Below are 21,044 nucleotides of genomic sequence, written 5' to 3'. Positions count from 1 at the left end.
ATTGATTTGATCATTCTGACCTTAATTTTAGATTTCTTCTTTTTTTTCAGAATTCTTACGTTTTAATCTCAGAATTCTGAATTTAACGTAATACATTATATCAGAATTCTAACTTAAATTTTAAAATTCTGACATCATTCACAGAATCCTAACATTTCAATCACAGAATTTTGACCTTAATCCCAGAATTCTGATTATTTGTTTTTCTCTGGATTTTGACTTTAATCTCAGAAGTCAAAATTCTAAAATTAAAGTCAGAATTATTTTTGACTCTTTATTTATTTTTTTTAATTCTCCATGGCTCTCCATGATACTTATGTATAGATCAAAAGAGGCCAACTCCAAAATTCTGTAGTTTTGGCGCCATCATGTGGTCATTGTAGCATTAAGAAGACATGAAACATCACATCTCAATACTGTATTTAAAAAAGGCAACGTCATAATAGAAATATGATTGTATTATTGCTTATTCACAAATGTCACTTTCCCCCTTTTTTTCTCATAGTTGATGCATGCAGAAACTGCCTCTCGCTATAACGTTGTTTACTAAACACCTGCCCTTAGACAAATACATCTTATCTTTATATATATATATTTTTAATAAAAATGATCAAATGTTTACAAAAAAGGAGAAATAATAATTGCTTTTAAATATATTTCTGAATCCTCACGAAAACTATCGACTCTAAATTCTACGGTGGCTCAGTAGGACAATTTTCCCATGGGTTCGTTTCTTGGTAACCATAACAACATGTACAGTGGTGCTCTCTCTCCTGCACACAACCTAATTCGAGAGTTGCCCTTTATATTCTCTTTCAAAAATAGTTGTATTTAGCTATTTTTTATGACGAGCGCATCAATGTTAAGAAACAAGGTAAATATTTACAAAAGACGCAAATTTTCAGTCTTAGCATAGAAACGTCATTTAGCTTAGTGCTTATTAGCATAGCAATACTTTAATAATAATAATCTCATCTCAAAGGCATTTGCTAATTATCTTTGGTTAGAGTTTGCTGCTAAACAACTAACAGGATTAAATAGAGAATAGTTAGTAGCCTCAATGCACACAATGTAATTACATTTTATAATCTTAAACAAACCTCATTGTATTATAATTAAGATGCTTCTAGGAATATGAACAAGCTAATAATGTGACAGTATTTTATTTAAACATTTTATATGATATTCATTTCAACGATTTGCTCACAATAAAAGTAAAATGTGTGTCCTAACATCCTGGAATACAAAAAAAAAGAAAATTATTTAATATAAAATAAGATGTGAAATAGAAAAACATATTTTTGGTATGTTACAATGTAAAGACAATATTCTAATGTTTATGTAAAGATTATTTTGAGCATTCATTAGTATTTGCTATTTTTTATTTATTTATTCTTTTTTAGTTTTGCATAGTTTTAAGCACAGCTGGGTGACTTAATTTTTAAAACCTTTGAAACTGTTTTACAATCAAGGCTCTGCTTATCAGGGTTCAAGTTTACCAATTCTGCTATTTTAATTGTTCTTATTAAGTATTTAGAACTTAAAAAATGTTTGAAATTAGAAAAGTTTGTCTATAAGTTCTGTAAATTTTTTTTTTGCTTATTTTATAGGTAGATAAACAGAACACTGACTCCTCTGTTCTCATTTATTACAGACATCTGGACACAGAGGCTCTTCAGACAATGGTAAAAGTGAAGAAAGGTTGGTGTTGGATTCAGCTGTAAATATGTGTGTGCTTCATACGGTACGGATAATGTTTAAAGATCTTAAACTTTGCAGGGAAGGACGAAACGTTGTTCGTTATAAATGTGTTCCACTAAATACCATAAAAGACGTCATGCATCAAAGACCAAACTGGATAGAAGTTAAAGAGTGAGTAGTGTTTGTACACATTAGGCAGAGGTATTCTTCTCCATGAAGGGATGAGGAATACATACAGTAAAATATTTCCATTTTTTTTTTAAATTTGGGGTAATTTGTTGTATTTTTTACAGTGATGGAGAATGGGACTTTAACTGGTGTGATGTAGGCTGGCTTCGGGAGAATTTTGACCATGCATACATGGAGGAACATGTCAGAATAAATCACTTTCGCAACCATTATGAGGTAAGGTCGGGCCAATGTCATATACTACAGTTGGAAACATTAAGAAAATCTTCACTCTGAGTAATGATAATGTCATTTAGTCTGTTCCTCTGTGTCATATATCTTAGCTTACACGCAAAAACCTCATGGTAAAAAACCTCAAAAGGTTCCAGAAAAACCTGGAAAAGGATATGGGACGTACAGAGGCGTCTAAATGTGATTTCTTCCCGAGCACCTTCGCAATGCCGAGCGAATATCATCTTTTTGTGGAGGAGTTCAACAGAAATCCTGGCAGCACCTGGATCATGAAGCCTGTAAGTCCACAAATATAGGATTCTTCCAAATGTCCGTTCTTAATTACAACAAAAAATGAATCTTATATGTGGAAAGCATGAAAGCAACTGATGCATTATTTAGGTTGCAAAGTCCCAAGGGAAAGGGATTTTTCTGTTCAGGAAACTGAAAGATATCATTGACTGGAAGAAGGTAAGCTATAGTAAATTGATTATGAAAATTAAAGTAAATTTAATTGTTAAAACTCAAATTAATTGTGTTTTTGCACAGGATCGTTCCCGCTCAGAGGAGCAGAAGGATGCAGCTCATTTGGATAGTTATGTAGTACAACGCTATATAGAAAATCCCTACCTGATTAATGGTAATAAAAAGCATTTTTAAGCAATTTAAAATATATTAATAGAGAAGTGTTCTTAATTGTAATTTACAAAATTAGTTAGGCAATAAATGGAACACATAGATCATTCCTTTTTTATGCTTTTTGTTCCCCCAGGTAGAAAGTTTGACCTGAGAGTTTATGTCCTTGTTACTTCGGTATGTTTAAATCACTTTTTATACATTTTGTGAATCTATGTGATGGCTAAAATCTGTATATGTTTCACTCTTAGTATGTTCCTTTAAAAGTCTGGCTTTACCGAGATGGCTTTGCCCGCTTCTCAAGCTCTCGCTTCTCTCTCAGCACCATTGATGACAAGTGTATCCTTTTTTTGGTTTTATGGTTTACATATTTCTGCTTTTTAATCTTTCGCATATCACAAATTTCTTGCTCTTTCTTTCACTTGTTAAAACATCCTTACTGTTGCCATTTAGACATGCATCTCACTAACGTCTCTGTTCAAAAAACAGCACCGGACTATGACCCTGAAAAGGTGCTTCTTGAGAAATATGCAAATTTTAAAAAATGGCTGTTTATGTATTGCAGCTTTATAATTAAAGACAGACAAAAAATCAATAAATAATAAAATATATTTTGTTGAAAGTGAATTCACTCTTAATCATTTGTACTCAAGGTTGTATTTGTCCATTCGATATAGGGGTGCAAATGGCAGATGCAGCAGCTCCGAAGATACTTGACTGCAAAGTATGGCAGAGAGGTGGTTGAAACCCTCTTCGGAGAGATGGATAACATCATCATCCGAAGCCTCCAGAGTGTGCAGAAAGTCATCATAAATGACAAGCACTGCTTTGAGCTCTACGGCTATGACATACTGCTGGATCACGACCTCAAACCGTACGTTCTAAACCATGAATGTCAACCATGCCGTTTCCTTTGTTTCTTTAGCAAAAATCAAAACAAAATAATATAAAGAAATGTAGAACTTTATTAAACAGCTTCATGCATGGACACATAAAAGCAAAATCTGCTCTGTAGCACAAACGAACCACAAAATGCGCCCAGTGTGTGGTCTAATATTAGAATGCAGTCACTAAAGATCCCAGTAAAGCATCTGCTGATTTTTTGCGCTGGACTACAGCAGCTCTAAAGGTTAAGAAAATGTTTGCTGGATGTCTTCACCCCTCCATCTCTTTCCAGGTGGCTAATTGAGGTGAATGCCTCTCCATCACACACACCCAGCAGTCAAGAGGATTACGAGATGAAGTACGGCCTGCTGGAGGACACTTTAAATGTTGTTGACATGGAAGGAAGGTAGAATTGTTGCTTTTATTTTCTTTCTTCCTGTATTTTAAATAGTACACATCAGTTTATTGTAGCACCTAAACAAGCTAATAGTTCGCTATTATAAATGACTAATAGTTGGTTAAGATGAATGCAAATGTGCCAATTTGAATAAACTGTCAATCTCCTAACAGTTTGTTTTTCTCATCAGGCTGACCGGTCAGGAGAAGAGAGTTGGAGGTTTTGATCTCATGTGGAACGATGGCCCCGTTTACACAGAGGACCTCAACTTACAAACCTTTGGCAGCTTGTGTTTTACTGCCAACACACATTTGGGTAAATGTAGATGATTGCATCTAATCAGACAACATATTACTAAATGTTGTGATTTAAAAGCCAAGCAGGTACAAGTGGGGAAAAAAAGGTATTTAATCATCCACCAATTATGAAAGTTCTCCCACGTAAGAATATGAGTGAGGCCTGTAATTTTCATCATAGGTTTAGATTTAAATCACATTGTCTGTTTTTTAAAGACTTTATTTGTAAATTGTGTTGGAAAATAAGTATTGGTTGAATACCAAAAGTTCATCTGAATACTTAATTTGTTAAAACCCAGCAGTATAAGACTGCTGAGGACAAAGAGGGGAAAAACAAATAAATAAAAGAACAATAAAATGGCATTTTTTTAAAGTAAGGATTACTTAATTTGCATTTATTTAATTTAGATAGTTACATTTATTATTTGATGGCTGAGGTGAACATAGATGATAAACTATGTAGGTTTTTACATCCTTGTTAAGACGTCTCATTTGCTCAACCCCTCCTCCGGAATGCACAGATGTTTTATCCAAAGCAAAACAGAGCTGATTTCAGATGATCCTGTTTGGCACAGAGCATCTTTTATTTTGAAAAATAAGTTATTTGAGCTTCTGTCAAACATTGAAGAAAAAAAAAAAAACATTTTGAGAGATGCTAGGTTCTTTTTATATTTTTTTCTTTTGGTCGTGCAAAAAAATAGACATAATTCATATTTATTATTTTAAAAAAGGATGGTCATGAATGCAAATCCAAATTTCTTAAAGGCTAAAGTAAGACTTTGCAGCTTCTTCTAGGTTTTGATCAGTAGAAAATGAACCCAAATGGCTCTTTTACTGTTAAAGGTTGCCAACCCCTGGTCTTGACCATAGTGGAGTTTTGAGTGTGACTGTTGGAGGTTGTGGACAGGTGTCTTTTATATAGACAATGAGTTCAAACAGGTGTCATTAATACAGGTAACGAGTGGAGGACAGAGGATCCTCTTAAAGAAGTACAGGTCTGTGAGAGACAGAAATCTGGCTTGCTTGTATGTGAACAAATACTTATTTTCCACCATAATTTGCAAATAACTTCTTTAAAAAATAGATTTTCTGGATTTTTTTCTCATTTTGTCTCTCATAGTTGAGGTATACCTATGATGAAAATGATAGACCTCAATCGTCAGTGGGAGAACTTGCACAAGACTTTTTTTGCTCCACTGTAACTCTTACACTATAGTAAGGATGACAATATTCTTATGAAATGGAAGCAAGAAAAGGTTTATATTAACCCTACCAGCTGTAAATGGGAGCTTTTCTTGTTGCAGGTTGTGTAAATGACAGGGAGAAGAACCTCCGGCAACTTCTGAAGCCATTTCCACTCCAAAAGAAAATTTAATTCTACCTGAGATTTCTTCCACAGTATATGTGGCTCATTTTTTATAGGTAAAGAAACATTTTTGGAAGAATTGGTTCTCTGAAAATTAGTTCTAACCTGAAAAAAGATGATTATTCCAAGTTTTGAATATCAAAACAGCAACAAAGAACAGAACTAGAGCTTCAAACTGAAGATTTTCATCATATCAACTAGTTTATTGATTTTATAGACATGCTTGTAGTCACTATGTGTGAATGTTGGTGTTTGCTAAAAATAAGGCCACTTTGTCTTTCCACTTATTGAAAGCAATCTTTATTTATAAAGCACTTTTCATACAAAGTGCTTTATTCCAAAGAATAAAAACAGCAGCACTCCTTTCTGTGTGTGCAAAACATTTATTTATATGCCTTACAATTAATTGCATTCAACACACAAAAAAATAAATAAAAAAACACACTAATATATCAGCGTGCATGTCAGAGGAGTGTAGTACACGTCTACAATAATAATTCCTATCCTGGCTCGTTACTTAATGGCTTTGATATTTTAACAGACATTTACTAAATAGGTGCAGTCAGCATTTATCACAATTATACTTTTAGTTCCATGGAACTAGTGCACACATTATAAACCACACAAGAAACAGAGAGCGCTCTAATTTGAATAGTGCTCTACAGACATCAAGTATGTAGTGGAATGTAAGGGTGATATTTAAAAACATCACCACAGTACAACCAAGTTGCTGTGTGTGTTGAAATCCCTGGAATGACAGCACATGAGACAAAGTTACATTCCTCAACTTTGACTTAACCTTCCTCCTACTGCGGCATAGTAAAACATGACCACGACTGTGACAGATACAAGTCCACCAGAACACTTATCAGAAATAGAACTATGGTATATAAAATCTGAAAAAATATGCATTTACATTCATAACAAACGTTACATCGTCTTAAATGACAGGAAGATTTCAGCTCTATGCAAAATACACCAGTTATCATTGACTACAATTCAAGCTGCTAGAGGATGGAAAGCCCTTGAAACTAAAAAAAAAAAATGAAAAACTAAATCTAACTGCAACAACCTACTAGGGGTGTAACGATTCATTTGACCAACGATTCGATTCATATCATAATTTGTCTGTGAATTTACGATTCACAATTCATTTTAAAGAATGCGAATTACTGACCTAAAATCGGTCCAGGACATCTTTAGCCAGATAAATACCTGGTACTGAACAGTGCAGGTGAAGTTTTCCAGATTCCTTGCAAGATAATTAAGTGTAAATTAAATATAAACAAACATGTAAATAAAAATGGATGGCAAATCCATCCATATTTTAGTTAAAGTTCAGCACTGTTGTTTTTCCACATCAAAATAATACAAATAGAACATTATTTTCCAAAATCAATATACTCAATTTCAATTTGGAACCATTTTTAAAGGTATATAGACCGATTGATTAACAACTTGCCTCAGACAGATCGATCTGGCTGGATTGAGAGAATGTAGATTGATTCATTGATTAATCGTTTCACCCCAACGATCTACACAACAGTAGTAACTCACCACTTCATGCGCATCCTGTTTCAACTAAAGCTGATTCAACTTACACATCTTAAGACGTGGGATACAAAAGAATAAAAAGCAACATCTTTGGAAAAAAAATACATTCAAACATCAAATGTCGCTCAGGTTTCTGATGATTGAAATGCAGTGACTCGTGTTAAAAACCACTATGGACTTGCTTGTGCTGTAAGCTTTCCAGTGGTACGGTAAATGCTTGCATTTTCTTTATTTTATGTTAGTTAAGTAAAACAAAATCGTTTACATGAAAGCAGTCTTAAATTACACTAGTAAGGATGGGGTTTTTATTGAACCTTGAGTCAAACACGAATCCCTGTATTACAGTTATATCTTTACAGTTTGAATTAAATGCAACAAATGTTAATCTACCTGTATTATAGCTGCTCACCTGCTAGATAAGGTCAAGGCTGCACAACTCATCTGAGAGCTGTTCACACCGTGAACCATGCTACGTTCACACCGGGCTCAGAAATGTGCATTCAAGTGTCACTTCCAATATAAAAGTCTGACATATGCACGGGTTGGGTGTTCCAAATGATTGCGTTCACGCATCACTACAAACACCAATTTGCAGGCTCTACGTATAAAACGCTCGATCATTCAGTGCGCTGAAAGTTACACTAGGTGAACTTTGACCAATCAGGGACTTGGATTTGGTAGGGATGTATGGATGGCGTCCTTTTCAGAAGTGCCAACCGTTTTAAAATCTATCATGAAGGATAAATTCATAATTGAGGTTCGTACCCAGCTGGAATTATATGACACCAAGTATCAGAATAGAGCTGTGAAAGATTCGTGAGATTTGCACCAAGCTTCTTCCAGCTGTAGGCACACGTGCTAGTGTCGAGTAGCAACAGTCCAGGAACACCATATGCTAAAAGGGGATTCAAAAACCCACGTTCAGCACGTTCTTTAACCACCCACCCAAGCCCGGCGTGTACGTAGCTTCACACTCGCTTATTCTGTAAAGTAGCTGGAACATGTTAGTATCACATAGATTTGACAGACAGCAAGCATAGGATTAAGCTTTTTGCCAAGTAACTGCAAGTAAAGAACTACACTGCAAGTTGATGAGGGTTACTTTGCGACAAAGTGCACATTTTTTGTTTTGCCATTCTGCTTATTATTAAGCGGGGCTTTGGACAAAGACGCTGGCTCTTTAGCAGCTTTTTTAATGGCAGTTTTAGAGGCCTGACCTCTTGCCTCGATCCTCTGCCAGTCCTTTTCTTCCCTTTTAGATGCCATCAACTCTCTCTTACTTGCAGCGAAACCCCGTTTCTCTGCGACTGGTGTAACTGGTGTTTTCACTCCACCAGCTTCCTTTTTGACATCCGTCTCCGAGTTGGCTCTAACACGGCTCTTCCTCGTCTGACTTTTGCTGTTCTGGTTGGTGCCACCTTCCTGGGCGTGTCTACGGACATTGCCTGCAGCTTGCATGTGTTTGAGGTGACTTTTCCCAGCCGAGGGGCTAACTGGGGTCTGGGCCCCTCCACCGCTCTGTCCTCCAGGGCTCCTACCTTCTGTCGAGGACGCTCTGGTCTCGCTGCTGCTTCTCTTTGCTGCGGTGCCAGGCCGTGCTCTGCGTTCAAACAGTGGGCTGAGTCGCGAGTGCCGCTGGTAAGCGTAGGATGAGCAGCTGCCATTGCACAAGGGATACCGGATGTGACAGTGTGGACAAACGGGAAAGCGTGAAGGTTGGTGCTGAGCTGCGGCAGGTGATGGGGGGTTGTTGACCGGCGTGTAGGGGAAGGTTCTCTGGCTGTGCCTCATCCCCTTGGGGGAGTTTAGACGGGACGATGGGGCTGTATGAGGCCTGGATGGGTGAGCTGTGGCAGCAGAGGGGAAGCTCTGTGGTCTTGTGCGGCTCCCAGGAGGACGGCTGCTCTCCGCTTGCACTGTTTGAACCTGGAGCCACTCGAGCTGCAGCAGCCTCTCCAGGTACTTCTCTAATGGTCCCACAGGCTTCGGCCGGGGGGCACCGCGACCCTCTGTGTGAAGAAACACTGCCAGCTGTCTCAGACTCCAGCTGTTGAAGGGAGGTGGCAGAAAATCTGGGTAACTGTACTTGGGTTTCTCAATCTCATCCTCATCCTCCACTGTTCCATGGGGCCCTGGGAAGTCTGGGGGGAAGTCATTAGTGTTGATGATTTCCGCCCGCAGGTTAAGGTGCGGAGGTGTGCAGGGGGTGCATGGAGAGGGTAGGACAGGCAGCCTTTCAGAGTCTGACAGATCACTAGCACTGTCAGTGTCTTCCTCTTTATCGATGTAGTGCTGCAGGGCCTCTGGGGTTGGGGCCAGGGAGTGTGACAGAAGCAGAGCTGGTGATTGCCGTAGCCCTGATATCGGTGAAAGAGGAAGTGAGAGGGCTCGCCGATTTTTCCCCAGCCCCGGGCGGTTCGGTGGTAGCTCAATGCTGCACTGTGACGCTCGTTGGTTATCTCGTTTGTCCTCTTTTCTCTGTGCAGACAAGTGTTTCCGATGTAGGGGCTTCAAATCACCATCTTCTTCAGGACTGCAAAAATCAGAAAAGTAAATAAGGAAACATCCCAATAAAGTTAGAAATATGTTGGAAGAAATCCTTCACAACAGCGTGTGTTGTTTTCAGCTCTTACCTGGAGACTTTACTCGTATTCTTTGTAATGGTAGACTTCAGTTTTCCACTTTTAAGTTGAGCACCCTGTAAAATAAAAGACAAAATAGGAATAAAAAACAAAAAATATATATATTTATTAACTTAATTATATACATTTTTTCAACTGAAAAAAAAATGGCAAAAAAGCAACCTTTTTTACTTTTCACTCCCTCTCCGATCATATTTTGATCTAATGTAAATGGATGGTCTTTTATTTATGATTATATATCATTTTTTGCCAAAACAAAAACGACAAAAAAATGTCATCTGGGGAATAGTTTCTGTAGAGCAGCAGGAATTAATAAAAATTCCCCTCTTGTGAGCGGGACTGTTGGCACAGAGTAAGCCTGCCCTTACTTCCCATCATCCATCTGTTTACTTGCTTTCCCAATAGCTTACAGCCTCTCACCACCCCAAGCTAACATTAGTATTGCAACAAAAACATAGACAGATCTATTTGTCTACAAGCGGATGCATGAGAATAGAGCTTGTGGCTCGCCAGAGTAATTTTTATGTCACACTTACAAGCTTTTTCCAACAGCATTTTTTCATCTGCTCCTGATTTACATTGATACAAAAAGAAATATTCGGGAATGCAATTTTTACGCCCTCCATCATGACTAAAAATACCAAAAAACAAGATTTTCATCGGAGTGGATCTTTAAAGTAACGTTTAGAAAACTTGTGTTCATTATCATGTAAGTCACATACCCTCTGCATTGCTGTGACTGTGTCCTTATCCTGGCCCGGTCCTGGCAACCCATTTTTCAGCTGTCCCACAGGTTTTTTAGTTTTGTTACTTTTCTTAGAACTGTAGAAAAAAAAACATATGTATGATAAGGGTTAATTAGACTCCCCTTTAATTTATGCACACGGCCAAAATTCTTATTGATGTCACGGTGAAATCAAAGGCCTACCTCGTCACTGGCCCGCTGTTTTCTGTATTCTTAACCCGTATCTTCTCTTTGGAAACTACGCGTTTCAGTGTCGTGGAGGCTGTGCGTTCCTGCATGATGGGTCCCATGTTGCACCCCACGAGATGCTCCTCCGAAGCCAGCGTGGAGTCTTAAAAAACAACGGATGCTAAAGAAGCCAACCTACATCCCTGATGACACACTCTTGTGTCAAATCATGATTTAAAACACCAGTTTTCTCTGCAGTGCTGCAATGCATCGTGTGCAGATATTTCTTTGGCCCCGATGGTAGAACTACTTTTCCTTCCGTCCTTTCTTTTCTTTTTTCCTTCACTTTCGTCGACCTATCTCGCCGTTTGGCCCCGATTATAAAATGATTCTTAATGCACTTGTGTCACTAGACGCCTACCTCTAACAACTGTCAGCCTACTCCCCATTGCAAAACGCAACACAGTCGAAACGCTTTGTTGGGCTCTCCTTCCCAATCTAGAAGGTTTGTTTACCTGCTACTGACAGGCTTGCTGCCTTTGTCGAAGTGGGGGGGCAGAGGTGCATTGTGGGACTTGTAGTAAGGAGTGCTAATCAATTCTTTGTACCACCAAAAATAATTTATTTAGAAGCTTTATTCATTGCGAAATGCAGTGTTATAATCAACACAAATAAATAATTTAATAATTTTATGAGAAATTTTGACAAAATTAATATGTATGCCAGGTTTGTCCTTACAACACTCAATTACCCATAATGCACCTGTAAAATTCTACCATGCCTGTAGTTTCTTGCTAACGACTGTACGCAGCTGATCTCCACCGACTTCATGCGGAAAACTCGCGTGTTCTCACTGCCTCCCGCTTTGGACCAATGGTGGAGTCTTTCTGGGGAACGAAAAACGCGCAGGTCTAATAAAATAGGACTTGAACCGGACAGAATTGAGTACAGGCCTTGTCCTGCAACCCATCGTCCACGCATGCCTTTTGTCCTTTCGTGGTGAGATGATGTTAACATTTATCGTTTTTAATTTTTGGACGTTTAAAAAATAGTTCCGACATGCAGACAGGCACGTACTGTGGAGGTACACGCCCACTATTTATGTCTCTTTAAACCACGTCAATGTTTCTTCACAATATTGTTTTTTTTTTTCTTTTTTAATTATTCAAACTTCCTAAAGCAAGCTCGATTTGATATTTATTGATGAACATATTCAGATTTTAAATTAATTGTTTTTGTTATCAGATATATTTTTTTCTATTCATAAAATAAATATAACATCATATTTTTGGGGTGTAACGATGAATCAGTTAATCATTGATTAATGATTATACTCCCACGATCTAAAGTCCCAGTCCTTCTTAATTTTTATCTATTGAAAAAATCTTTCAGTGATCTTTTAATTATGATTATGCAGTTAATACAAAAGTTGGGGTCATTTTATTAAGACATATTTTGTGTGGTGCGGATGGAGTTCAATAGAAATTCACCTTTGAGTTATGGGCGGGACTATTGGCAAGGAAGTAACCCTCCGCTGATATCCCATCACCCCTTTGTTTACACACTCTCCTGAAAGTTTGCAGTCCCTCACAACTCAAAGCTAAACTATCGGTGCAAAACAAACAAACAAACAAAATGGCCAGCAGTGTCAGAGTTACCCAGTTGTACATTTTTTGAGCCAGATGGCAGCTCAGACAAGGAAAACAAGGATGTATATGGATATATTTGTTTGCAAGTGGATGTATTAGAATTGGCAGACTTTAGCCACAGTTGCAGCCTTACAAACCTAAACTAGTTTTTAAACTGCAGGTTTTTATCTACTCATAATCCATCATTAGTTGAATAAAAAAATATTCATGCATGCAGAAACTCAAACCATTATAAAATCAATGAAATAAATAGATTTAATGTGTATCAAATTTGGAAAATATTCTTTGGATTGAAGCACAGCAGGTTTATGCCATATTTTTAAAAGTGCCATCCCAGTGGGCAACACACATGTAAAAAAATGATCAAGTCATCAACACAGTCCAATGTGTGGAGGCACTACAAATACAGTGTGGTTGAATGTTCTAATAATGTTTGTATTATTTTGATGTGGAAAAACAACAGTGGGCTGAACTTTATAAAACTACAAAGTAAATGAATTTGACATGAACTCTTATTAACTTGTGTGATCCATTTGAGATCTGCCGATTTTAGGTTAGGACTATGAATTGGATAAGCAACCACAAATCATGATATTAAATTAATCCTTGTTAAAATGCATCGTTGGACCCTAATTTTCTTAACATCTTAAATATGTGACTTCCCATTCTTTTTAATATATGCTGCAGTTGAACCAGGAAACAGGCTGAAAGTGGGTCATTGAATTGTTATGGGCTAAACTGTTTTTATTTGTTTTCAAATAGGTGAGCCCTGTATACACTCCTCCAGCATGGATAGAGGCTGGTATATTGGACATGAGAGGATAATCCCTTCAAAATTGGACCCGCCGATGTCGAGCCAGCCCGGAGTCTCAAGGCCCTGCATAACAATTAAGGTGACTGAAATGCTTCAAGCTGACAAACCCAATACAGCAAAGAAGCCTGTCCTGATTCGACCACCAAGCCCAAGGACGTCTCTGCCGAAAGAAAAAGATTGCCAGCATTTCCTGTCTTGTGAGCCAACACCTAAACCCATCATTCGACAACGATCGCGCTCCCTACCTTCTCCTTCGGAGAAGAAAAGAAGGAAACGCAGGAATGCTGGCGTGCGGTTTGTAGATTCGTTAGGACTGGACCTGGAAGATGTCCGGCTTTTCAAATCAGGAGAAGATCCTTTTGTACCACACCACGTCACTTTTAGACTGTTGATGGGAGCTGAGATGGCCGACGGAAGGCATTTGGAGATCTCCTTGCCATATCTGAAACCAGTTTTTGCCCAGCAACCTGGTGATCAGCCAGATTTTCTGCATCGACTTTATCAACAGAAAGTGTGTCTGGAGAAAATTCAGTGCTTTGAATTGGGCATTGTTGGAATCACTCAAGTGGTAAATTTGCACTTTGAAAAGGATGTCAGGGTTCGATATTCTTTTACAGAATGGAAGGGTTACACAGAAACAAAGGCATCTTGGGTTTCTACGATCACCAAAACCTTAGAAAAACAGCAGTTCAGTTGTGATGCATTTCGTTTTCATCTGCCGGTCCCTCCTTTCCTACAGCCAGGATCAGTGTTGGAATTTGCCATTAAATACAAGGTCTGTGGGACTGAACACTGGGACAACAACAATGGAGAAAATTATAAATTAGTTTGCCATAACTACAAACTCACTGTGCCTAAAGAATGTGAGGAGAGCATACTTCATTTTATCTAGGATGCACTTTTAGGACAAAAGCTCTAAGGTCTAAGCAATATATTGTATGGATCATTTTAAATATTTATTGAGAATGACTTGCAGATTTAGTTTATAATGTTCATAATTTAGATCTAATTTAACTTAAGCACTTTGGTAGAAAAAGCAGTTGGGCAGTTTAAAAGATGCACTCAATTATTTCAATTTATTAAACTTTAACTACACTGAACACTTATAATTATGCAATGCTAATTTTATTATGTTGAATACATGTTGTTCAAAGTGTTTTTCTTTTTATTGCTTGTTTGTTTTCAGTTGAATTGAATCTTTAAATGGCCAAAATGCAATATTTGACTTTCATGTATACATATATGTGTCAAATACAAGGATGATTTGTCTTTTAATTTGCTTATTTTGTAATTCATTTTTTGTTGTTTTTGTTTGTTTTGTTTTAGGTTTTATAAGTTTTTGCCCCATTTTAAAGAAGATAGTCTGAAAATATTAATTTTAATGCTACTTTGTTAATCTGAAAATGGTTTGTATTCAACAAACTGTAGCTGTCTTTGTTTCCTTTTTAACTGTGTATTAAGTGTATTAAGTTTTTCTAAAAATAAAAAATAAGTTTTCTATAAAACATTTTGCTTCTTCTCCTCTGTCAGGAATTTCAGTAGTCAGAGAATATATATATAATAAACGAACATCAATATAGTTACAGCCATAAAAAAGAAACGAAGAAGCTCATGATTAATAAAGGTCCTTTCTACTGTGCATTTTTTATAAAATAATCTGCAATAAAATTCTAATTCATGCTTAAATATAAACATTAAAAACATCATTTGTGGCTTTATCTTCAAACACTGAAAACCAGATCAGTGCAAAAGTTAAAATCCTAATTAAAAGAATATTTCATCATTGTTTATTATATTAACTTTGGTTACTAATATGAATTATACAATTTATTTAGTCACATTATTTCCTCTCAAAATTAACTCAATCGTTTCCTGTTTGTTTGAATATTGTTCATATCAAATTCACATTTAGTTTTTTTCCCCGACCCTAAATAACATGTTTTTATTTACGTTTTTGTAAAATGTTATCAGCTGCTTTATAAAATTTTAAAATGCTGGGAGAAATCAGGTACACATATCTGCTTGTGATTGGGCTGAGGTTACGCATGTTTTACGCACGGTAGACGGAAACAGAATTTTATGGGTGTAAAAATCTAATGCTACGCTAACGCTGCGCGCGCGCCCTGCAAGCTAAACTAGCTAACGCGGAATTCGCGCGCTTGCTGGGCTTCTGGATTAAAAACAGTTATAAAATGTAAGTAGAAAGTAGTTTACGTTTTTACCCCCTCGAATTTTGTTTTAGAAGTTAGCTATTAATAAGAAACATGCAGTCTAATTACGATATTTGATATTATTATATTCTTGTTATCTTTTCTTCTTTTTTTATTTATTATATATAGCCACATGAGTAAAATGTAACCGTTGGTTGGTACAAATCGTCGTCAAGCTATCTGCAAAACAAATATTTGCTATAAAGTGAGTAAAGGCTAAGTTTATTGCTTTTTTACCTTACAGACATAAAAAGTTTGACGTTGTCTAACGATTGAAATTACATTTAAAAGCCAGATTATATTTAACGAGCGGAGTTCCTTTTGAGAACAGCGCGGCCTAGCGGCGGCGAGTGTTTTTAAAAATGGCAGCAAGTCAGAGCTTACAGGTAAGACAAAAGCTTAGAACACTTAAAAAAATGCTTTATTTTATTGTTTGCTTTTGACGTGATTGTATAGCTTCATTAGACATGTCATTTTGCCTAGTTGGAGAGTGCCATGGATGAGGTGTTAAAAAATGGAAATGTTCAAATACTTGAAGCCTTTATTGAAAGATCCTCGGATCAGGAGACCCTCACGCATTGTTCCCCACATTTTTTGGACAAATTGGACGAACTTGTCAGCAAAGTAAGATAAAACACACCTGCAAAATTTGATTTTTTTTTTTTTTTTAATGACCAAACTGTAAATGTTTTGCAGAGCTTAGAACAAAATGATGGAAAAGCTGCCAGTTTAGGTTTTGCTAGTCTCCACAAGTTAGGAAAACACCTGAAACTACCACATGGAGAAGGGCTCTCAGAGTTCATGAATAAAGGACTGGTACAAAAGATAAGTATACCACATATACGGGGACAATGTGCTCACAAAGTTTTAGAGTAAATTCACGTAGGTTGTTTTTAATGTATATAAATATATATATTTTTTTGAGTAAATGGTACAGTGGTTCGAGAAATGCAAAGAGCTATGGATCACGTGTGGCCCACGCTGGGATGAGGCTTTGTTCAGTTTATCTGAGAACTTCTTGAATGCTCTAATGGTAAGTTAATATTTTAGAGATATTTTAAACAAAGTACACTGCTTACTTCTTGATGCATTTTTTTTTTATTTTTTTTAGGTGGTTCATGAGGCATCCAGGGAAGGTATGATCAAAAAAACTACTTAATTTGTATTACAAACTCAGTCTGTTTCATGTTTTTTAATAAGACCATTTAGAATTAAACATTTGCTGTTTTATTCCAACTACAAATTTACATTTATTATCACGATTTTCTATAAGAGCTATTCTATTTTCATGGCGTTCCATCTGTACAGAAAACAGCAAATTTACTTAATCTTCCTCTCTTCAGGGTTCCCGTGAGGTCTAAAAGCATTGAATTTTAAGAATTTGGAAATAATACCCTAAAAGCCTTTAGTATCTGAGTCTTAAAATTGTTGTGGTTGAAACTTCTCCCTTTTATTTTTCATGTCAAAAAGGTAATTTTCCAACCAAAATTATTTTGATCAGATGATGTAAATAAACACAGGGAAACCCATTGTTATACGCAATACACTGCCATTTGAAAAAAAAGAAAAAGTGAAATAAGAGCTCTAAAGCACTACGACATAGACTACAAACAAGATAAAAAGATACAGTTTTGATCATAAAATGGGAATAAATTAATATTTATTTAAATGGGAAAAGACTGAAAAACTGGACTTAAATTTTGACATGCATGGGCTTAAAAGTATCAAATTTAACTTGAAACTTGTAGGAACCCTGTCACTTTGGGGTTTCATGGCATTAGATGTTTATGAAGCTATCTCTTTTATTTACACTGTTGTACTTTGCTTGCACAGACTGACAACATTTGACAAACATAAAAGGTTTTCCTGATGTTGTTTTTCAGGAACAATGAAAATTACAGAGCACTTCCTGTATCCTGTTGGTCAGTTGGCAGTAGATCCCAGAATCTACATCCTGATCCAGAAAGAGGTTTGTTTTTTTTATGATCTTTTTTTTAGAGGGATAGTTATAACACTAAATAAGAATGATCTATCTATAAACAAAATTGATAATAATGTCCTCACAGGCCATACGCAAATACAACCTAATCCTGGACAAAATTCCAATGGAACTCAAGAAACGGAGGAAGATCCTAACATCCCAGGAATCATCAGATATCATGTGTGCCAGGGCACTTTTCTGTCCAAATTAAATGGACTTATGAATAGAACATCTTCTCATTCAGCTGTTTATTTTTTCCACAGGACCAAACTTGCTGGTCGAATAATGAAGGGTGGTGGTAATTTTCGTTTCTTTAATTGAATTTTTGAATTGCTTGTTTGCAGCTAGTATAGAAATGTATGCTTGGATGTAAGGATTTGAAGGATATTTCCTGTTCTCTAAGATTATGACCTGCAGTCATCATTGATGGAAGCATTGTGCAGAATGGCGACTCCAGCCCTGAGGAAAAAACTTGCTGATCAGTGGTTCACTTTGGGGCATGTGGCTACTGCTTTCTCTCAGATCACAGATTCAGAGTTTGAGACGGTAAATGATATAAGTACAAAAATAGAATTTTGTAAACTGTTTTGTCTATTACATGTAACTTTAGATGCACAACAGTGAGAAATTATCCTAAAATTTGGCATCTGCTACATTAAACTCAACATTGTGATTTCAGACTTGTCGTAAGTTTCTGAACATGGTGAATGGCATGCAAGGAGAGAAGAGAAGGTACAAATAGTTAAATAAAATCAGCCTTTTTAACTTAAGATGAAAGTGAATCGTTTATTGTGATCAAAATTGAATTTTCTTAGCAATAATTTGCACTTAGCTGATGAGTAATAAACATTTTTTTGTTACCTCATACTTTATTAATGAGACTGAAAAAAAGCCCCAGACATTTTATTGTTAAAAAGTGTCTGCTTTGTTTCAGAGTGTGCTCTTATCCTTGTTTGGAAGTTTTTCTGGGAAAGTATGAGGTCAGTATAAAAAGTCTTTGTGTAAAATATGTTATAATTTTATATGTTCTGTCAAAACAAAAAAAAAAATCAACCAAGTTATCAAAAATATTTTTTTTTTCACTGACAAATATGTCAATTTTTTTTTTTTTGTGTTATCTTGTGATTGTTTTGTTAGCTCCTGATGCCCTCAGATGAGAATCTGGAAGAATTCTGGATTGATTTCAACCTCGACAGTCGCAGCATCACCTTTTACTGCTCTCTACCTGAGGAGAAGGTACTATTAACTAAACATAAAAAATCATAACTTTTTGCATGAAGACATTATAATTTTAGTGTGAGGTTGTTGTTTGTTAAAGCTAAGTATTTCCACGGATGTAGGAAGGTCACTGGGAGACGATCTGCATCAATGAGAATGAAGTTGAAAGCTATTCTGTTACAGGTAACTGTGCACAAACCCAAATTCTTTATGTTTTTGTATGATCTTATGACATTTCATGCATCCATTCATACAAAAGTAGGCAATTTTTCTGTCAGAATACAGGTATATTTAAATGTTTAACAATTGTTCTTGTATTACTGTGTTATGATAAAGGGATAATCAAATGCTTAATCAAGATATCCTTAAAAAATAATGCACTTTTTGTGTTTTCACCAGAGGGGCCACAATAAAATAAGCCTCAAATATTCATTCAGAATTCTGTTGATACACACTTCCTTAATTATTAATTTAGTCAAAATTTAAAAATATTTCCCTCTGCTATGTAGTAAGAGCACCTGATGCTCGAGTGCTAAATAAAACCAATAGTCCACAAATGTAAATTTTAGAGTTACAGAAAGATTAATGTTGAAAACTGATGAAAAGAATGTACTCTTGTTGAAATTCACATATGAATGTGAAAAAGATATGTCAGAAGTTGCAGTAATGTTAACTAAAATTATGTTAAATGTAGCTTTGATAAATGGAATTCCATATTATACCTATACATTATAATCCTTACATTTGATCCATGTGTTTGTAATTCAATACAGATGGCATAAATTGCTGCCTTGGCCACTTGAATAATAGGACATACTTTATATTATTGGTGGGGGTGAAGGATTGCAAATGTGATATATTTTCAAAAGCATTTAGGTAAAAGCAAATGTCAAAACCCGACTGAAGCAAATTGCATTGTTTCCAGTGACGGCATTTTGTTTTTATTCTTAAACATTTGAACAGTCACACTGAGAGGAGTTTTTTTTACAGTTTTATCTCATACTAATCAGTGTATGTACAGCATGTATACCAGAAATGTTTGTAATGCCCAAAAAGACATGCTTTCTTTGCACACAAGGTCTTCAGTTTATACCCTTAAGTCTGTAGACTCTGCAATATTTTTTATAATGTCTTTGTTTTTTCTGCTTCTCCAGAGGAAAAAAAGAGGCAGGTCTTGAAGATAAAGCTGTCAGAGGTGGTGGTGGTTGGGGAAGTGGAAGGATCCAGACTCGTCATTTACTTCAGCTGTGCCTTAGACATCCTACAGGCTGCTCGCGGCGTCTTTGGCAACATTCAAAACAAAGTATTGATGGATTAGCTCATTTGCTCTATCAGTGCTGATTTAACAATTTTTATTTTATTTCACTTAGAAGTTTCTTAGCTTCTAAGTTATTATAGAACTCGCGCTCCACTGAATAGTTTTGTAAAGTAAAACACGAATAATTTATTTGAAGTGATTTTTATCAGAATATTTTCTATTGTTTTAAAATGTATACTTTATTTTTTCTTTCTGCTAGCGCACATCTGTATCAAAAACTGCAATAGAGATGAGCAGCACCCAGGTAAAAGCTATTTTATTCCCAGGTTTATGTATTTTAAGTATTTTCCTCCATGTGATTAGATTATCTGCTAATGTCTTTACTGGCTCAAATATGCGCTTTATACCTTATTGTTGGTGTGAAACTCAATGTTCTGCCAAGATGCATCAGAGAATGGTTGGAGCTGTTTTAGAAAAGGTAGTTTTAGTTTTAAACTTCAAAAAAGGTGATGCACTGTATGTGCTTTGTGCTGCGCTTCACACAGATTGTTCCTGAAAGTCAGGTTTCCTTAAGTGGGAGTGAGAAAACTTATGCAGCCCCCACTTCACGTGTCCCTCCTGGAATTTGTCAGGTACATGTTTTGGATTCCAAGCAAAAATACATAAATAATTTAACAGCTATTAAGATGTTTTTTTAAGGATCAGTTAAATGAAGTTGACCACAGGTTGTCCGTCGCGGATTTTTCAAGTTGTTGCACTTAAAAAGAGAAGAAGAGTCTGTAATGTTTATCATAGAAACAGATCAGCTGTGAGAAACAGAATGCCAAAAGAAATCAAAACATGTAAAAAGAATTGATCTGTATAATGATGCCAAACAGTGACCGGCAAATGCTTTTTACTGTATACTTAAACAGCACCTTTACTTTTTATTTTCTTTATTTTCCAATCAGTTCATCAATACTGGTAATTATCTCAACAAAGTTAGAAATATCTATAAATAGTTATGTATATTTCTTTTGTCTTCATTTTTTTCTTTAGTTTACTTGAAATCACTGTACAGTTAAATATATATATATATATATATATATATATATATATATATATATATTTTTTTTTTTTTTTTTT

The 21,044-nt window shown here is 36.0% G+C and overlaps 3 protein-coding genes across 14 annotated transcripts in view; 2 read left to right on the top strand and 1 right to left on the bottom strand.

The window, feature by feature from the left end:
* Positions 1 to 726: 726 nt before the first annotated feature.
* ttll9 (tubulin tyrosine ligase-like family, member 9) lies at positions 727 to 14,757 on the top strand. Of its 5 annotated transcripts, none has more exons than XM_024292921.2 (14): positions 727 to 874; positions 1,655 to 1,685; positions 1,780 to 1,872; positions 1,995 to 2,106; positions 2,214 to 2,399; positions 2,503 to 2,571; positions 2,650 to 2,740; positions 2,873 to 2,913; positions 2,988 to 3,075; positions 3,190 to 3,248; positions 3,414 to 3,610; positions 3,914 to 4,027; positions 4,209 to 4,333; positions 13,201 to 14,751. In XM_024292921.2, exons 3-14 carry the CDS (start codon positions 1,838 to 1,840, stop codon positions 14,142 to 14,144), a joined length of 2,061 nt encoding a protein of 686 aa, XP_024148689.1. In that variant the 5' UTR covers positions 727 to 874; positions 1,655 to 1,685; positions 1,780 to 1,837; the 3' UTR covers positions 14,145 to 14,751. The 5 variants fall into 5 exon arrangements, with proteins under 5 accessions (XP_024148689.1, XP_024148687.1, XP_024148690.1 ...); XM_024292919.2 differs by having other exon boundaries at positions 1,655 to 1,701; XM_024292922.2 differs by lacking the exon at positions 13,201 to 14,751 and adding an exon at positions 5,619 to 6,045 and having other exon boundaries at positions 1,655 to 1,701.
* Positions 6,044 to 11,325, bottom strand: fam217b (family with sequence similarity 217 member B). The gene is made up of 4 exons (XM_024292924.2): positions 10,805 to 11,325; positions 10,599 to 10,698; positions 9,868 to 9,932; positions 6,044 to 9,767 (listed from the first exon to the last, which is right to left on the bottom strand). The coding sequence occupies exons 1-4, from the start codon at positions 10,909 to 10,911 to the stop codon at positions 8,333 to 8,335; spliced, it is 1,707 nt and encodes a 568-aa protein (XP_024148692.1). The 5' UTR covers positions 10,912 to 11,325; the 3' UTR covers positions 6,044 to 8,332.
* A 513-nt stretch (positions 14,758 to 15,270) lies between the features above and the next one.
* Positions 15,271 to 21,044, top strand: part of sycp2 (synaptonemal complex protein 2) — a 21,656-nt gene continuing 15,882 nt past the window's right edge. For 3 of the 8 annotated variants that reach the window (XM_024292879.2, XM_024292878.2, XM_024292874.2), the window contains exons 1-18: positions 15,272 to 15,446; positions 15,592 to 15,667; positions 15,754 to 15,848; positions 15,946 to 16,086; positions 16,159 to 16,287; positions 16,391 to 16,495; positions 16,574 to 16,598; positions 17,346 to 17,431; positions 17,529 to 17,623; positions 17,707 to 17,741; positions 17,847 to 17,989; positions 18,123 to 18,175; positions 18,378 to 18,423; positions 18,581 to 18,679; positions 18,784 to 18,844; positions 19,816 to 19,964; positions 20,179 to 20,223; positions 20,465 to 20,551. In XM_024292879.2, coding sequence (XP_024148647.1) covers positions 15,825 to 15,848; positions 15,946 to 16,086; positions 16,159 to 16,287; positions 16,391 to 16,495; positions 16,574 to 16,598; positions 17,346 to 17,431; positions 17,529 to 17,623; positions 17,707 to 17,741; positions 17,847 to 17,989; positions 18,123 to 18,175; positions 18,378 to 18,423; positions 18,581 to 18,679; positions 18,784 to 18,844; positions 19,816 to 19,964; positions 20,179 to 20,223; positions 20,465 to 20,551 — 1,323 coding nt within the window. In that variant the 5' untranslated portion in view covers positions 15,272 to 15,446; positions 15,592 to 15,667; positions 15,754 to 15,824. Of the gene's footprint in view, positions 15,447 to 15,591; positions 15,668 to 15,692; positions 15,849 to 15,927; positions 16,087 to 16,158; positions 16,288 to 16,390; positions 16,496 to 16,573; positions 16,599 to 17,345; positions 17,432 to 17,528; positions 17,624 to 17,706; positions 17,742 to 17,846; positions 17,990 to 18,122; positions 18,176 to 18,377; positions 18,424 to 18,580; positions 18,680 to 18,783; positions 18,845 to 19,815; positions 19,965 to 20,178; positions 20,224 to 20,464; positions 20,552 to 21,044 lie in introns of those variants that run through there. The other 5 variants (XM_024292881.2, XM_024292876.2, XM_024292880.2 and 2 more) reach the window with 5 other exon arrangements.

This window comes from Oryzias melastigma, linkage group LG7 (genome assembly GCF_002922805.2).
Source record: "Oryzias melastigma strain HK-1 linkage group LG7, ASM292280v2, whole genome shotgun sequence".
In the NCBI taxonomy this organism is placed as follows: domain Eukaryota; kingdom Metazoa; phylum Chordata; class Actinopteri; order Beloniformes; family Adrianichthyidae; genus Oryzias; species Oryzias melastigma.
The sequence above is the reverse complement of the archived record's forward strand: the minus strand, read 5'-3'. Positions and strand labels throughout refer to the sequence as shown.

Coding starts and splice junctions, on each gene's coding strand:
- ttll9 (XM_024292919.2), top strand. CDS start 845: ATGACGAGCGCATCAATGTTAAGAAACAAG. Junction 2,107..2,213: donor ACTTTCGCAACCATTATGAG/GTAAGGTCGGGC, acceptor CATATATCTTAG/CTTACACGCAAAAACCTCAT. Junction 2,741..2,872: donor AAATCCCTACCTGATTAATG/GTAATAAAAAGC, acceptor TTGTTCCCCCAG/GTAGAAAGTTTGACCTGAGA.
- fam217b (XM_024292924.2), bottom strand. CDS start 10,911: ATGGGACCCATCATGCAGGAACGCACAGCCTCCACGACACTGAAACGC. Junction 9,933..10,598: donor CAGTCACAGCAATGCAGAGG/GTATGTGACTTA, acceptor TTTATTTTACAG/GGTGCTCAACTTAAAAGTGG. Junction 9,768..9,867: donor AATACGAGTAAAGTCTCCAG/GTAAGAGCTGAA, acceptor TGATTTTTGCAG/TCCTGAAGAAGATGGTGATT.